Genomic DNA, 17,214 nt, shown 5'->3' with positions numbered 1-17,214 from the left:
CCGCCCGGGCCCTCACCTTCCTGGTTGACCTTGTAGTGCAGTGTGACCGGGCCGCTGCATCGCTGGATGGTCCAGTGCGCCTCCTCCTTCGTGCACGCGTCCAGGGGGACGCTCTGCCTCTCGCCTCTGATGCAGCCTTCCAGCTGGATGTCAGAGACACACAGTCCGACTCGGGCTCTGCAGCGAGGTGGGCAGAGCTGCGAGCGCGAGGCTGCCCCACCCACCCGAGTAGAAGTCCCCCCAGCGAAGACCTGCTCAGTGCTGCTGAGGGCAGGAAGCCCCCCACTGAAAGGGGGTTCATGTGCCTCCCATCCACTGCCTGGAGCGTGCGTGTGCATGTGCACAGGCTCTAGAAACATTCGAGCCAACAGTGGAGGAGAGACAGGCTCAGAGAGGGGGCTTCCGGCGAGGAGCTGACGGGCCTGCCCCTTCCCCGCTCCCTGCTCCAGGCCAGGCATTCTCGGCTCAGTGCAGAGGAAACAGAGCTGCCGCCTCCCCGGGCCCCCAGCCCCTCACCAGCAGCAGCTGGTGGCCCTCGCGGAGGCCGGCCTTCTCGGCCAGGGAGCCCGGCTTGACGGAGTGGACGAAGCTGCCGCTGGCGTTGCCCCCGAGCAGGCTGAGCTGGGAGATGAGGCTGTCGCCGCTGAGCGTGGTGTGCTGCACCGAAAGCCCGGGACCCCGCACGTGCCCCACGGACGTGACCGACGGCCGGAAGGGTCTGGGGCAGGAGAGAAGACGGCGGGGAGGGGTTGGGGGGGCCGGCGGGGGAAGACAGCTGTGGTCAGAATCCCCAGCCGGGACACTCGGCAGGGGCCCAGGTCGCAGGAGCAGACACCTTAGGAGAAACTGGAGAGCGGCTCCCACCGGGGTGGCACAGACCAGAAGCAGGGGCCCCGGGGACACTGCCGCCATGAGCCTGGCGCCACACGCGCCCTGCTGCGTGCACATTGGGTATGACGGCTGGCCGCCCTCCTCGCACCCCAACAGGCCCAGGGCACAGCTCACCGGGTTTCAGGGAGTCACCCCAGGGCCTGGGCCCGGTGGGACATCAGAGTCCTGTTCCTGGTCTCTACCAGGCTGTGACCCCCGGGAAGCCCCTTCCTCTCTGGGTCTGAGGAGAGGTCAGGGGAAGTGATTCCCAACTCTGGGACCCTGTGATCCCTGGACCGATTCTAGAGTCCAGTCTAGGAATTCGGAAGATCCCCGTTGTAGGGATCCAGGGGCAAGTGGCCTTCACCTCCTCCCTGCCCCCTTCTCAGCCCCCAAGCACCCCCGCCCCCAGCCTCCCCTGTCCCACGACCCCAGTACCTTTCTAGAGAGAACTTCCTAAACATGAGGTTGACCTGTTCCAGGTCATAGGCGTCCAGGCCCTCAGACTGGTGGGAGGAGGAGGAGGAGTGGATGGAGGGGGGCCCAAAGGAGCACCGCTCGTGACTGTCATCTGCGAAGGACAGATGGACCCTCAGGCCCCCGAGTGGACCCGGGGCAGGGAGATGGCCCCTGGGCTTGCTGGGATGGCTGCGGGGGTCAGGCTGGGCACTCCTGCCCCTGCTCCCCGCTGCCTGCCTGCCTCCTGGGACATCTCCCCACCCCCCACACCGATGAGGGAGCTTGGGGAGGGGGCAGCCTCAGTCAGCTGCTGCCTGAGGCCCTGGGGCATCGAGGGTCCAGTCCTGGCAGCCCCTTCAGCACAGCCATTCCCCTGCCTCCAGGCGGAGACTCTGGAAAGGGGTCTCTATCAGCAGCGCTTGTTGGACTTTTGTTATTGGCAGTCGCTTCAGTCGTGTCCGACTCTTTGAGTCTCTATGGACCATAACTCGCCAGGCTCCTCTGTCCATGGATTCTCCAGGCAAGAACACTGGAGTGGGTGGCCATTTTTGCCTCCAGGGGATCTTCCTGACCCAGGGATCGAACTGGCATCTCTCGTGTCTCCTGCATCGGCCGGTGGGCTCTTTACCACTAGTGCCACCTGGGAAGCCCTTCAAATCGGGGCCCGTGTTTTCATTTGCGGTCCTCAGGTCTCACCACCAACTACAGCCCCGATGGGGTTAGGGTGGGGCTGCAAAAGCACTGTCTGGGGTAGGAAGCCCCCTCTCCTCCCAGCTCAGTGGGACCCCAACCTCCTGGGAGAGGAAGACACCCACCCCGCACAGCTCAGGCTGCCTGGATGGGAGAGCCGCAAGCCTTGCCCTGCTCCTGGCTGATAACAAAGGCCGCTCTGCAGAGGGAATTTGTCCCGACGCTGCAGAACGCTTTGGATTGCTGCCCAGAACTCTCTCCCCAGCTCTCCCCTCTGCAAACTCCTCAAGTTCTTCCCATTACCCCGCCTCGATTAGGTGCTGACCTCTCTTTAACACTTGATAGCTTCTGATGGTCCCCAATTAAGGACAGCCACTAATCTTTCACTTTATCTGCCGGCAGCCGGAGCTGGCGAGGGGGTGGATGCAGGCTGGGGGAGCCCTGGAACTGAGGGGGCTGGCGGGCCACACCCAGAGGATTCTGAGCCAGGCTCCAGGCTGCCAGCTCTGGAGGGGCCGGAGAATGCGGCTGGCAGCCCAAGGCCACCACCCGAGATGCCAGACCCTGCCTGCTCCTCTCGGCCCTGTCCCTTCGGACAGAAGCTCAGGTTCTGCAAACCTGCCTTGGTCTCCCCACTGGGTCACAGCTGTGGCACTACGGTCTGTGCCACGGCAAGAGCTCAGGGACACTCGGAACAGGGCCTGGAGATGCTGGGGGCCTGGACGTGTGCTGAGCCTCCTTGCTGTACAGGGCGCAGGCTGGAGCCACAAGCAGCTTATCACTCTGTGTGACGGAGGCCTTGTGCCTGGCTCTGCGTGGCATGCGCTGGGCCACGGGAACACCCCCCCCCCCCACCATCATACAGCTCTGCCCGGGCGCTGGTTCAGGGTGACTGCACCCCCAGGCTCCCCGGTGCTCGCCTGGCCCACGCCCCCAATTCAGGGGGTGAAAACCAGCCTTCACAGCCGCCCCACCTCCATCCTAGGGCCCCGGACCCCACACCTGCTACTCGTCTTGCTGAGGTGGGTTAACGGCTTAATTTACACCCAGACTCTTAAGAGGCCCCCCACCTCCAGTCCACCCTCTAGCGTGCTGCTCCTGGGTCCCCCTAAGACTCTGCTTCTCCAATCGTACCATGAGAACAAAAGCAGCTGGACAAACATCTGCTGACAGACACTGGGATGGACCATGGTGCCTGGCTACAATTGCGGGAGCCATGCTTTCTTAAAAACGCAGACCTCACTGATCCTGCACTCAGCACTGGCCTGCTTCCCCCGTCCACAAAACAGAGGCTGGGCTTCCGGGGTGCATCCTGGCTCAGGGGCCTGTCCTCCGTGTGCACTCTCAGAACCTGCTCTTCACACGTCTCCTAAGGCCCTCCCGTATGTGAGGCCTTGCCCCAGGCAAGGAAATGGCCGAAGTGGCCTCCGCGCTTGGAACGCCTCTCAGATCCGCTAGGCACCTACCATCGAGGTCTAAGGCATCGAAGCCACCGCTGTCGTTGTCTTCCTCAACTGTGCTGCAAGACACAATTGGGGGGGGGCGGGGGGGCTCTCTTGATTGTGTGCAGGTGGTTAAAGGAGAGGGGAGCTTCCGGAATGTTCCGGCCGTGTGAGAGGCTCTGGTCCTGAGAGGGCAAGGTGGGCAGGAGAGGGGGCTCTGTGGGTGCGTGGAGGGCTGTGTGCCACACGAGGCCTGCACGTGGCTGGGTGCACGGCCAGGAGGGCAGGGCAGCCCTGGAGCCTGCAGAGGCCCTGTTAGTGGGGATGAGGGTGACTCTGAAGGGCCGGGGAGTGCAGCACCCGGCGGCCCCATCTGCCATGCCCCACTCACTTCTCTGCCTGGACGCAGAGTGCTTAGTACCATTTATACGCGGAGGGGGCTGCCTGGCGTGACGGGCCCAGAATAGCGGAGCCTCCGTCAGATGGGACTGGCGGGCGTGAGGTGTGTGTTCCGGGACTCCTCACTTGCTCCCCTGGGGTTCTTGCGATGGACTAATGAGGCCCAGGCCAGGTCACCGGCCCGACCCGAGACGGAAACGCAGTCCCGCCAGCCATGCCTTGCTCTGGCCCTTCCGGGCACCACCACCAGCCTCTGACTCGGAATGTAAAATACCCGGCTGACGAGGCATGTCTGGATGCCCGGGCGCTATCCCTACTGTGGTTTCCACCCTGGGGACACTGACGGTCAGGAAGGAGGAGAGGGAGGGGGAACGGAGGGGGCGTCCCCAGGGTCTCTCCCTCTCTGGGCAGAAAAAGCCACACTCTGGAACCACGGGAAGGAGACATCTGATTTCTGGGTAGCAGGGAGCAAAGCAGCATAGGTCTTATCATTTGCTGGCTGCAAGGATGACCCTGGGGAAGCCGTCTCCCTTCCTGGGGCCTCAGGCTGCTCATCTGTAAAACAGGCACCCTCCCGCCCGGGTTTCCAGCTTCCCCGGAGGCCCGCTGAGTCAGCCAGCACCGGGAAAAAGCCCCACCCGCTCCCTCGGCCCGTCGCCCACCTCCGATGAGGCGCGTCTTCTTTGTACCGTCTGACGATGGAGTCGTTTCCTGGGGGCTCGGCCGTGATTGACATGATGCTGGAACGGCTCCGATGGGGCTGCTTCAAACACACGCGCGCCGATGCGTTACGGATGAGCTGGGTATTCATAGGCTGTGCCTCGGCAGGCATAAATATTATATACACGGGGATTAAATCTAACTTAGAGGCTACGCAGGCAGTGTGGGCCGGCAAGCCAGGTCTCGGCGGCGACCTTGGCTAAAGAAGGCTTGTGCTCAGCCTAGGGCTGGCAGAGCCATGGGGCCCGGTGCCCATCTGCATGTCCATCTGCTCGCCGGGGTAGCGGGACAGGGGAGGTGGTGGGGATCCGAGGGGGGTGCCCTGCGTGTGACTGGCATAGGCTCAGCTCTGCCACAAGGGCTGCCCGGCTGTGGGTACCTGCACGGGACGAGAGGGAGACCTCTGGGCCCGGTGGGGTTGGGGTGGGAGCAGGCCACGGATGCCCTTGCAGACAGCGCAGCTGCTGCTGCAGGATGACCCTGTGGGATAAGCCCTGGCGGCTCCTGGCAAGGGATGCCTGAAATAAGAGCCTTGGATTTCACCTCCCAGAGCCGCACTCAGACAGGAGTCATTCGTTATCAAATCTCTGCCTCCCCTAGGGCCTGATTTTGGAAGCTGAGCTGACAAGCTTCCCAGGGCTTCTCCTCGGGGTTAGAATTTCTAATGGCAGGCCTTCTGCTGCCTGGCCCTGAGGGGGGTGGGGGTCGGGGGTGGGTGGTGACACTGCCGTGGTGCCGGAACCCTGCCTGCCTCTCCCGGGTGGGCTGGAAGGAGGCACAGGTGTGCCCGGCTGGCCCTGCCCTGCCGTGGGTGGCTCCAGCTGCTGCAGCCCCCGCCGGCCACCCCGCTCCGGCTGCCGGAGTTGCCAGGGGCTGAGGGGCGGTGGCGGGGTCTTCAGCTGCCTGTGCAATGTGCCACAGCCCCGTGGAGGCCCGTCTCTTCCTCCTACCGAGTGTTAAATTGGGAAAGGAGGCAGTAAGAAGCTGTAAATACATCGTGAGGCCAGGAAATGTCTTTAAATAAACACAAGGAGGCCTGGGCCGCAGACCTGGCAGAGGCAAGGAGGCAGGGCTGGGCCCACGGAGCGGGTGAGGCCAGCTGAGGGGCCAAGGTGGCGGGGGTTGGGGGACTTGGGCCATGTCCTGGGCTGGAAGCAGGGCTGTGGTGGGTGGGGCCCTCGCTTACCATCTTGGAGAAGGAGTTGGTGATGGGCAGGGAGCGGGAGGAGCTGGGGCTGGCGTCCATGAGGTCTTCTTCTTGTCCCCTTCCTGTCCTCAGCGGGCCGGGCAGGGGTGCGGCGGGGAAGGGGGGAGGAAGGAGAGGAGAGACTGTGAGAGCTCTGCGCCCTGGGGGCCGTCCCGTCTGGGGAGCACGTCCTCCGGGGTGGGTGGTAGGAGGTGGCCTCCTCGCCCCTCCCCCTGGACGAAGGGCCCGCAGCCAGGTCTGGGGTGGTGTCTTCGAGCCAGGACGATGCCCTTTGTCCTGGGGACCACGGTGGGCATCCCCACGGGTGCTCGGCGTGAAGCAGCAGGACCTGGGGCGGGAACTTGCCCGCCCGGACACCCCGACACCACCCCCAACCAGGCCTATGGGGAGCCAGGCTGATGGGAGTCGGGGGGCCGCGCTCCTTTGGGGCTGTCTGAGGCCTGCCGCACACCCGTCTGGCCCCCGTCTCACAGCACGGATGGCCCCACACCCTGTTGTGTGCGTGTGCACACGCGTGTACAGTCGCCTCACACACGCAGCCACGTCAGTGTTCCTGCCCAGGCCCCACCCCAGGCAGCCGGCAGGGCTCCGTCCCTCCTGCACCCCTTTCCCGCTTCTTGGCACGAGCGCCCTGTCTGCTTCCTGCAGGCCCCTCCTGGATGGGGTCCCTACCACAGCTGGTGCGGCCCCCAGCTCGGGGCTCCCCTTCCCCAGCTCCCGCCAGGCCCAGCCAAGCTCTAGACCCCTCGGCTCCCCTGCTCTCCTCAGGGGGTTGAAGTCCGTGAACCCGGGCCTGGCCATGAGCCTCTGCAGGCCCCTGGGCTCCTGACACCGTCGGCTCTGCTCCCGGGAGGCAGGGGGCATACAGCCCTGCGCACTGTGCTGGCTGCACGGCTGTGTGTCCGCTTCCGGCTCCGACCCGGGGGGCCGTGCCCAGTGGCCTCTCTCTCCCCCTTCCCGGCCCCTCTGTCTACATGCTCCCTTCTCGACAGGTCCTCCTCTGACTCTCCTGCAACCGCTCTCGCAGCCGTCCGAACGGCATTCCACCTCCTCACAGACGGCCCTGCCCGAGGCCTTGGGCTCTGGAAGAGTCTACGCGGACCGCGGGCACCTGGCTCACCCGGGACAAACCCTCGCTGGCCGACCATCGCTCCAGGGTCACGCCAAGGGTGTGTGAGGGGGCAGTCTCAGGATGGTGTGTCTCAGAAAACCAGGGGCTTACAGGAGAGCTGGGGGCCTCCCACGCCTGGGACTGTGTGGACAGGAGCAGTCCTCTGGCTGACTGGCCAGCAGCATTGAGTGCCAAGCTCAGGGGCTCCAGGCGGACCCGCGGGGAGGGGGCCTCAGACGTGATGTTTCTGTGGTCGGGGCTCCGGCCCCCTCCACCGACAGCAAACAGTAATGACCATCTGGACACCCCGCCACCCCGGGCCCCGGGGACCCCGAGACTCCAGGGTTAACCTCGCAGGACTGATGCCCATGATGGGGAAACAGATGGACCGAGAGTCCGCGTGACAGGACAGGGATCCAGGCGTCTCGCTAACCTTGAAAGTCTGATGCTCGCTTCAGGCTGATGGGGGACTTGGCTCTCTGCAGCTGAAAGAGACGGAGCGGAGGGAAAGGCAGAAGATGCAAATCAAGCAAGGCCCGGCGCGTCACCCACGCTAAGCAAAGACATAAATTGAGGCAAGGCCACGTCGCCCTTGTCACGTGGCTGCCAGGACCACGGGAGGCGCGGGACGCCCGTGTTCACGGCCATGGCTCCCCGGCCCCGAGCAGACAGCTGCCGGTTCACACACCGCCTGCGCGGGAGGCGGTGCCATGTGGCTCGGACCCTCCCACAGCTGGGAGTGCAGTGGACCAGGCGACGCTGCGAAGTGGGCCAGGACCTGGCGCTCGGCTCGGGGCACTTCTCAGGGAAGGGCGAGGTGCCGGCGGTGCCAGGCTGCCTCGGAGGCGCTGCTTGAGCCGCCCCACTCCCTGGGTATGAACTGGGCAGGGCGGAGCACAGGCGGGCCACGTGGAGATGCTCTCACTCACTCGCTCACTCATTCACTCGCTCACTCACTCACTTGCTCGCTCAGTCACTCCCTTGCTCATTCATTCACTACTCACTCGCTCACTCAGTCATTTATTCACTCATTCACTCACTCACTCGCTCACCTGCTCGCAGTCATTCACTCCCTTGCTCACTCACTCCCTTGCTCACTCACTCATTCTCTCACTCATTTACTTGCTCACTCACTCACTCTCTCGCTCGCTCACTCACTCGCTCGCTCATTCACTCCCTTGCTCACTCATTCACTACTCACTCGCTCACTCATTCACTCGCTCACTTGCTCGCAGTCACTCATTCACTCCCTTGCTCACTCATTCACTACTCGCTGGCTCACTCATTCACTCACTCATTCACTCGCTCGCTCACGCACTCATTCACTTGCTCACTCACTCATTCACTCTCTTGCTCACTCACTCCCTTGCTCACTCACTCATTCTCTCACTCATTCACTTGCTCACGCACTCATTCACTCGCTCACTTGCTCGCAGTCACTCATTCACTCTCTTGCTCACTCACTCCCTTGCTCACTCACTCATTTACTTGCTCGCACACTCACTCACATTCCTTCGTTCCTCAGCTGATGGGCTGCATTGCACACAGAGCAAGGCAGGGAGGACGAGTGCTTTGCCGCCAGCTGCCATCACAATCCAGTTATGTCAATAAACACGCAACAGGCACTCAATACCCATTGTGGAATAAACAAGTGAACTTGGAGATCATGCTTATTTCACTCTCTCCCTTCTCTCTCTTAACTTCCACCACAATCATAGGAGGAGAGAACTGCTGAACAACCAGCCGAAAGCACAAGCTGGTGCGACTTTGGTTCACAGGTCCAGGTGCGTCGGGGGTCTGAGACCCGCCCGCCTGCAGAGGGCCCCGGCTCCCGCCCCCGCCCGCCGCGCTGTGTGCAGGCACCTGGATGCCCTTCAGGTTCATCCTGCGCTTGGGCGGGTGGTGGGGCAGGAAGTAGCGGTTGTCCTCGGGCGAGTCCTCTGAGGTGGAAGAGTCGTCGGCCTCCTGACCGTTGGTCCTGGGGCTGGTGTCCCCGAAGTTCTGAGAGATGATGGTCACCGGCAGGTTCCTGGGCAGACTCTGGAGACGAGGAGAGGCCGCGCCCCATGAGCGCCCAGAGCGGCCACCGCATGGGGAGACGGCTCTGCTAACGGCACCATCGTTCACGTCCCCCAGCACCAAGCTTGGAGCTCCAGGCGGAGGGGAGGGGGCAGCCCCTCCTTCCTGAACCCTGTGTCCACCTCGGAGTGCCATTGCTCACCTTCCCCGGCACCAAGCTTGGAGCTCCGGGCGGAGGGGAGGGGGCGGCCCCTCCTTCCTGAACCCTGTGTCCACCTCGAGGCCAAGCTCTGTCATCCTCGCCCCTCTCTCCTCCTCTCAGGCCCTGGCGTTCTTTCCAGCAGTGAAGGGATCGCCTCCCTGCTGGCCACGGCCGCTTGCCCTTCGGCCACCACCAGATCCCCCGTGTTCTACTCCTGTGCCTCAGTTACAAGCACAGGAAGTACCAATGAGCGACCGAACCACAGTAAGAGGGCTATGTCCTAAGGGATTCGCATCCGTGATCTGAGGCTGAGCTGTCGAGTATTAAGTACCTTGAGGTTGATCCCCCAAAGCCATGTAACATCCTCAAGCCACGCTGCCGCCAAACCCAAAGCTCCTGGCCTTTCCTCCCGGCCCCAGATCCTTCACGGTCCAGGAAAAACTCCCAACCAAGCTCCTTAGCAGACAGGCTCACCCTGCTCCCTGCTGCTCCCCGCTCCCGCCCACCTCCCGCCTGTCCCCGCTGGCCACTCGAGGACGACAGAACTGCTCACCGCGGCCTGCCAACCGCAGGCCATGGGTGTCACACCCCCGGGTCTCTGCTCGTGGTGTCCCTGTGGCCTGGAATACTGCCCCACCTTCTCTCTTCTAGCCCGGCGACACCACAGTGTCGGTTCGTAAATGTTTCCCAAAGGGTGCAGCCATGCCTGGCACTGTGCTACGTGCTGGACACACAGAGGGGCCTACACAGAACTTCTCCATAATTATAAACTGTGAGAAATGCTCAAAAGGGAGACCCTAACCCGGAGGCTCCTGGTTTCCACGATGGGGGCCACCGATCGCCTAGCCAAGGAAGTGACGCTTCTGCCAACCCCAAAAGGGGGACGGAACCTGGCCAGTGAAGTCCAGGGACAACATCCCCAATGGAGGCCCCGAGGCCCGCCCCTCCTGTGGGGAGTCTTTCCAGGAACCTGGACAGAAGGGGGGCCTCCTCCCCTGGGCACTCACAGCACCCCTTCAACTCATCATTTACAGCATTTGTGCTGAAAAGTCATGTTCCTGAATTCGCCTCCAGCATCAGACCTGAGTCCTCTGGGCAAACGGTGAGGGGTGGAGGGTCTTATCCTGGTTCCCACAGGTCACTGGCTAGTGATGGCCTTGGGCAAGTTAGCTGCTTGTGTTCAGTTCTACCCTTGGGGAAGGGAGACAGTGGTCTCACAGTCCTGGAAGGACAGTCCTGTGGGTTAAAGCAGATACGGCACAGAAGGCACTGGCTCAGGACCTGCAGAACCCACAGCCGTGAGAGACAGTCTCAGCTGCCTGCATGGGCGTCACTCACTTCTGAGCGCCTGGGGCCCTGCTGTGACATGCACTTGAACTTCCCATCGAGATACGTGATGCTTTCTTTACGGGCCCTAGTGACTAATGGAGCCGGGCATCTTAAACCCAGTGCCTGCCCACATGGGTTTAAGGAAACCCAGTGGGAGGCGAACTGAGAGGCAGCTGCAGTTCTAACTTGGAAGTGACTTGCCTGAGACCCCTGGCCAGACGGCAGGTGGCCAGGCCAGGCGCCTGTCCCGCCTCTTCTAGCTTTCACACGAGCAGTCCACCCTCCCCTAGGCACCCGGGACTCTGTTCAGTGTCACGAGGCAGTGGGATGGGAGGGGAGTTGTGGGGGGAGAAGGGGCACATGGATGCGTATGGCTGAGTCCCTTCGCTGTTACCTGAAACAGCATCATTAACTGGCTAAACTCCAACACAAAATAAAAAACTAAACAAAATAAAATGAGCGCTCTGGTCTGTTCATCACAACACAGACACCCAAGGGTTCACGAGCTCGGGCGGGCGCTCCGGGGGCGTGGTCGGGACGGCTGTCCTCTGCGGGGGCGGGGGGCGGGGCGCTGGGGGCCTGCCCGGCGTCCGGCGCCGCCCCCACCCACCTGCTCCAGGGTGCCGCTGTCCTTGGAGAGGCGCCGCAGCTTGCTCTCCAGGTTGACGATGCAGGCCTCCCGCCGCACCATCTCGATGCGCATCTCGTCGTTCTTCTCCTCCAGCTCCCGGATCTGCTTCCGGTACTTGTCCTTTTCGATCAGGCACTGGGAGTACTGGGTCTGCGCTTCGTCCCGGGAGTGGAAGGCCTGCCGGGAGGCGGAGGGCAAGGTCGCTGGGTTCCTCCCCACCCCGCCCCCCGATCCCCGCCAAATCAGACCCAGGACGCCCGCCCCCCAGCCCATGTGTCAGCCACTGCGTCTCCGGCCCTTTTCCGGAATCTGACACCTGGGCGTTTCCACTGCTACCGTCCTCTGCAGCCCCTCCTGAGTTCACCCCAGCTGTGCGCCCACTGCTGGGCTAAGAGGTCCGAGGCAGAGCCCACCCGCTACCCCACGAGGCGGTGCGGTTACTTTATTCCCACTTCACAGACAAGAGCACTAAGGCTTCCAGGCAGGGACAGCGTGCAGCCACACGTCTGAAGAGGGACAGGGCCTGGACCTGGCCGTCTGACTCTGAAGCCCAGGACACTGGAGTCCCATTCTGGCCCCCGCCCTGCTTTTAAACACCAGTGACACAGCTGGGATGGGATTCATTTTTGGAAGGAAAGCAGGAAAGGTGGGCTCCTGAGTGGTTCCTGCAGAGCTGGTGGCGTTACCCTGACAATACCCCACCGGCCCCCACGGCCTGGAGCCTGGGCCAGCCGCCCGGTACCTGGTCCCGCTCCCGCTCCACCTCCTCAAGCTGCAGCATGACGGTGTTCATGCGGTGCTTGTACATCTCGCAGTCCTTCCCCAGCGTGGAGCACTTCAGCTCCAGGTCCTCCTTCTCCTCCAGGTACTGCGAGCACAGGGAGAGATCAATACTCGCATCAAGCCATTGACAAATCAGGGCCGACAGCTGGTTTCCAGCCGCGGCTTCCCAGGGCCAGCCTGCCCCTCCCCGCGGCGCCTGACCTTCTGAGAGTCAGCGCTCTGACGAGTAGGGACCGTGGTAAAAGGCCAGCCACCAGCTGCAATCTGATGCAGACCTACTGTGTGCGGGGGAAGTGGGGGACAGGGTGGGCACCGCGTGTGCCCTCCTGTGGCCTTCGACCAGGGTGGGGTGGGGGACAGGGTGGGCACCGCGTGTGCCCTCCTGTGGCCTTCGGCCATGGTGGGGTGGGGGACAGGGTGGACACTGCGTGTGCTCTCCTGTGGCTGCAGCGTTCAGCCAGGGAGCAAGACCAGTGCCATGCGGACACTTAGAACAGTTCACAAGTAATGCCAGGTGCTGACACACAGGTAATCACACCGGGGCTCAGACCTGGTCCTGGAAGAGAGTGGGGGGCCCAGAGGTTCTGCAGACACACACGGGGGCCCGGGGCTCCCAGCCTGAGCTGCAGCCCCAGCCGTCCAAGGGCCCACCTTGTCCCTCAGCTCCTCTGCCTGGCGGACCTCCTCCTGCAGGTTGTAGATCTTGTTGACGAGCTCCTGCCGGTCCTCCAGGGCCTCCTTGCGGTCGTGCTCCAGGATGTCCAGGATGGCCTTGTCTGAGTCTGGCAGGCTGCGCTTCCCGGCCTGGGTGGGTGGCGGGTGGTATGTGTGTGGGGGGCATGCTTAATGGGCTGGGGGGCGCGGGACAGGGAGCAAGAAGGCCTGGGAAGGCAGCAGACAGAAGCGCCAGAGACAGACACACAGCGAGCGGAAGGCTTTGTGCCAGGGAAGCAGAGGCAAGAGTCGCTGTCTCTTGGGGCCCTTAAGCGGCTTATTACTTATGAATTTTATCACCTGGAAAGAAGCATAAAACCCACTTCTGCTCAGAAACATCCTGATGCCTATTGTTCTGCCCCGGCTCTTATCAGAGCCCAGAGAGGCAGTTGTGCAGTGTCTCCAAACATTTCACAGGTGATGACAAAGACGGGGCTGATCTGCCTTGCAGATGCCTCCCCTGAAACATCAATCAATCTGCTCCGATTAAACCGGGACCTAGTCTCTGCTCTGAACCAAGGCCTTCCACCCCAGGCGGCAATGATCCTGGGGGGCATCATTCTTTCTGGGGGAGGGGGCGGGTGCCTTCCTTCCTCCCCTGCACATGTATCTGGGGATGTTTATCCTCTGTACCCACAGATGACTCTGTGATGACAAAGAAAGAGAGGCCCTCAAAGCTTTAACAAATCCCTCACAGCTGAGAGCTGAGTTTCTTGGAATCTTTACGGCAAGAAGGTTTTCCCCAAAGTACTTTCCTCATAGTGCCCCGGACACTGATTTTCGTGAAATGATTCAACCAAGGAAACAACGTCACAAGTGTTACCTCACATAATGTCTGAGCAGTGGGTGGTGCGGTCACCCCTGCTGACAGAGGAGGAACTAAGGTGGCCAAGGATGATGACATGAGTTCTCTGTGGTCCTGCGGTCAGCAAGGGATGCCCCGGCAGGCGTGCTGTCCCTGTCCTTACCTGGATGATGGACTGCAGCTCCTGGATCTTGGTCTTCAGCATCTCGTTCTCCCGCTCCAGCTCCAGGACCTGCTCCTTCTTGGGCCGGTTCTCGATGTCGTTCTTCAGTTTCAGTGACTGGTTCCTCTCCAGCTTGCATTCCTCCTCCATCTTGTTCAACCGATGCTTTAGCTGGTCAATCTGAAACACCCCCGGGGGGCCGAGGAGAGAACGAGGTTGCAGGGAAACATTCAGAAAAGGGACTGCCTCCCCGCAGCCTGCTGGACTTCCGGCAAGAGCCGTGTTCTGTCCCTCTCTCCTCCTCCAGCTGGTGACACAGAAGGGCTCAAAGATACTCCTTCAGTGAAACAAACCACTCTCTCCTTGTTGAGGAGAGGTCCTTGTCTGTTAGTTTAGATAGGACTAGAGCAGTTACAGTCCTCAGAAAGCCTCCTCGGGCAATCGTCATGGGTGTGGAACAGGTTACAGGTTAGGATGAGAGGTTCCCAAGCTGGTGTTTCCCTGAGGTACACTTTTCCATTTTAAAGGTCTTTTCTGACAGGTTTCAAACTCAGATCCTCAGAAGACAAGATTCCTGAAGAACCCTAGTGTTTCAGAAGGGGGCAGAGATGGGGTGAGGGGAATTCGGGCTCTATCTTGACTTCACGCCCCAGCGCAGCTCTGCCTGCACGTGATTTGGCCTCGTGGGTTTCATCCAAGATTTTATTTGAAAAAATGGCACCACTGCTAAAAGAACAGCTTGAGACTCATTGGACTGCAGGTTGGCAGGATCTCTGGCCTAAAGGATCTGCCCAGACTTAGTGTAAGAAAGACTGCCTTCCTGGAGGAGGCAGTTATTATTCTTGGGACTTTGACAACTGGCGATGTGCGAGCTTCACACTCAAGAAGTGAGTGTCAGGAACTGGGGCCAGGAGAAGACTTCTTAAACCCCTGTGACTGTGTTTGTTTGCTTCCCCAAAGGGATCAGTGTTGGCAAAACACCTAAGAAGAAGACTGCTTTTAAGTGCTGCAAGGAAGAGACCACCTAGGGGCGTGTGTCCTTTTTCAATTCTAGGCTTTTGGGGAGAACACCTCTAGAAATCTGGCAGGTAGAGGGTGGTGGCTTTAGCCAGGAGGGGACCCCAGCTGCACCCCTGTGGCCTGAGAAATGGCCTAGGACTCAGCTGCCCAGATATTCTTTCAACCAAAGAGAAAAGTTCTTTTAAGTTCTGAGATGCTTTCTTGCTATTACTCTATAGTCAGGAAAACATAAAACAGTCCTAAGAGAGAGAAAGTTTTAAATCTCGACACCCTCAAATCCTAGACAAATACAGCATGGAAGCCTCTCCTCCTGGTCATGCAAAAAGTAAAATAAAACATCCTCACTATCTTGGAAGATGAACCTAAGTGCCCCAGGTCCATTCGAGTAGACATGAAGTGGGTACTACTGGGTCAGCCGTTTTGACAAAGACTTACATTTCAGTACTGAGCAATCCTAGGGCGTAGGTTTTATTTTCATTTTCATGTAATTGCCATTTACAAATGAGGAAACCAAGGCGAAGGACCAATCAAGTGGTAAAGCCAGAAGCAGGTCTCGCACTTGAATCCAAAGGACTTACACGTTCATGCTCTTTGCCTGCTATGCCACTGACTCAGTTCCCCCGAACTCCAGTGGGCTGTTTACTGATCTGTCTGCTTCAACTAAATTGTAAGTGACCCAGGCAGAAATCAGGTTATTTATCCCTATGTCCCCCGCAGTGCTTAGCACCGTGCCTTACACATGGCAGGTGCTTAATAAATATTCCAAGAGTCTATTTTCCGCCCAGCAGACAGAGTGATCCTTCTAGATATAAATCAGTTGTCACTCCCAGCTCTCAATCCTTCAGTGGCTTCCATCACTCCTGGAATAAATTCTAAAGTTCTTACCAAGCCCCCATGATCTGGACCCTGGCCATCTCTTCAAGCTGCTTGCTCATCTGGCTCCAGCCTTGCTGGCTCTCCTGCTGTTTCTCAAAAATACCAAGCACGCACTACCTGGGGTCTTTGCACTCACTCTCTGCTCTTCCCCCCCGAGACTTGCATGACTGATCCCCCCGTTTCCTCAGGTCTCTGCTCCTGTGTCCCCTTCTCAGGTACCCTTCCTGAGCATCCTATTTAAAACAGGATTCCCTCACTCACTTTCCCCAAATTCTTTTCTCCTTCTTTTTAATAGCACTGATTACTACCAGGTATTGATGTATTTGTTTTCTGATTAGAATGTGAGCTCCCTGACAGCAGGGCTTTGGTCGTGAGTTATGTATTCCTGGAAAAGAGCCTGGTAGCAAGGCAGTGCACAATAAATAAAAGGAATGAATGAGTTAAGCCAATTCCCTTCTCCATCTCCCTTTTGGAGGTAAACTTATTAACAACGTCCATCACTTGGCTACTGGGTTGTTCACTGATATCCACTGTGTCACGCCTAGCTATGCAGAGATACAGCTGTGAAGGGGAGAGTCCTCGCCTCAAGGACCTCACGACTCCAGAGGACAGGTGCTGTGCTCGTATCCTTGATGATTTTCCTAAGGGCCATTGAGGTGGGCAGATCCCTGCGTCCTCCACCTTCCCCTCAGTGTGATTCAGGACACGTGTGCAGCATGTCTGGTACATGCACCTGCTGGGTCTGGTCCCGGAGCAAGAGGGAAGCCCCACCGGTTCCAGGTGTGCATGTCTGCACACGTGGATGCCTGCGCATGTGCACAGTGGCTCCACGGGCTCTGGAGCAGGAAGTCCTAGTCAGCAGGTCCGTGCGCGAATGTGCAGACATGCGCCTGGTGGGTGGGTGGATGGGGCGAGGCTAAACTGCGCTGAGCCTCCCTGGGTAGGCACGCGCACGCGCACAGTGGCCTTCGGGCTCCCTCACCCGGGCAGGCGTTACACCTTGCGCTTGCCAGCCTGGTGGTCTTCGCCCCAGGGCTTCACCTGCGCTCAGTGGGGCCCCGGGGGTCCCGCCGCGCGCCCCTCACCTCGAGCTGGAGGTCTCGGCTCCGCATGACCGCCATGTTTTTCTCCTCGCTGAGCTGGGCGTAGCGCATGGCCAAGTTGTAGTTGTCGTCCTTCACCTTGACCAGCTCGTCGTTGTAGCTGTCTCGCTCCTCCTTCATCTTGTAGTACCGCTCCTGGAAGGTCAGCAGCTCCACCCGCGTCAGCGTCAGCTGCTTCTTCTCGTCCTCCAGCTGCCGGGACTTGGCCAGCAGCTCGCACCGCTGCAGGTCCTTGGCCTTCATCTGCTGCTGCAGCTTGATGACCTCGTTCATGAGGAAGTGCGTGAGGCCCTCGTGGCCTTCCTCCACTGTGGAGAGGGGGCACTCAGTCAGGCCTGAGGGCTGGGGAGGGCAAGAAGGGGTTCCAGACGTGGGGCCGCGGTCGTAAGTTCACTCATTCACTCCTAACGTTCTACCGAGTGCTTACTACCCACTGGGCACTGTGGATTCAGGGTGAGCGAGACAGCCTTGGTCCCGGGAGAGCTTATGTCTGGTAAGGGAGATAGACGTTAAAAAAAAAGAGCAAATGATCACATATAAATATAACTACAGACTGAGAGGGTTTCACAAAGTATAGGGGTCCATGAGAGCATGTAACAGGGGAACCAGATCCAGCGGAGTGGACCGAAGTGTTAGAGAAGGCACTTGATGAATGAGCTGAAGTCTTGAGG

General features: G+C 60.2%; 1 protein-coding gene across 7 annotated transcripts in view; it reads right to left on the bottom strand.

Annotated features, from left to right (window-relative positions):
- Window positions 1-17,214, bottom strand: part of CARD11 (caspase recruitment domain family member 11) — a 107,218-nt gene that overhangs the window by 10,140 nt on the left and 79,864 nt on the right. For 6 of the 7 annotated variants that reach the window (XM_061402301.1, XM_061402296.1, XM_061402299.1 and 3 more), the window contains 13 exons: window positions 16,526-16,851; window positions 13,545-13,724; window positions 12,514-12,666; window positions 11,822-11,947; window positions 11,059-11,256; window positions 8,762-8,938; window positions 7,332-7,383; window positions 5,767-5,849; window positions 4,523-4,623; window positions 3,486-3,538; window positions 1,309-1,441; window positions 517-718; window positions 17-143 (listed from right to left, as the gene is read on the bottom strand). In XM_061402301.1, the coding sequence (XP_061258285.1) occupies window positions 17-143; window positions 517-718; window positions 1,309-1,441; window positions 3,486-3,538; window positions 4,523-4,623; window positions 5,767-5,849; window positions 7,332-7,383; window positions 8,762-8,938; window positions 11,059-11,256; window positions 11,822-11,947; window positions 12,514-12,666; window positions 13,545-13,724; window positions 16,526-16,851 (1,911 nt within the window). The remainder of the gene's footprint in view (window positions 1-16; window positions 144-516; window positions 719-1,308; window positions 1,442-3,485; window positions 3,539-4,522; window positions 4,624-5,766; window positions 5,850-7,331; window positions 7,384-8,761; window positions 8,939-11,058; window positions 11,257-11,821; window positions 11,948-12,513; window positions 12,667-13,544; window positions 13,725-16,525; window positions 16,852-17,214) is intronic. The other variant, XM_061402300.1, reaches the window with a different exon arrangement.

Source organism: Bos javanicus, chromosome 25, assembly GCF_032452875.1.
Source record: "Bos javanicus breed banteng chromosome 25, ARS-OSU_banteng_1.0, whole genome shotgun sequence".
Taxonomy (NCBI): domain Eukaryota; kingdom Metazoa; phylum Chordata; class Mammalia; order Artiodactyla; family Bovidae; genus Bos; species Bos javanicus.
This window is presented reverse-complemented; position numbering and strand designations above follow the sequence as displayed.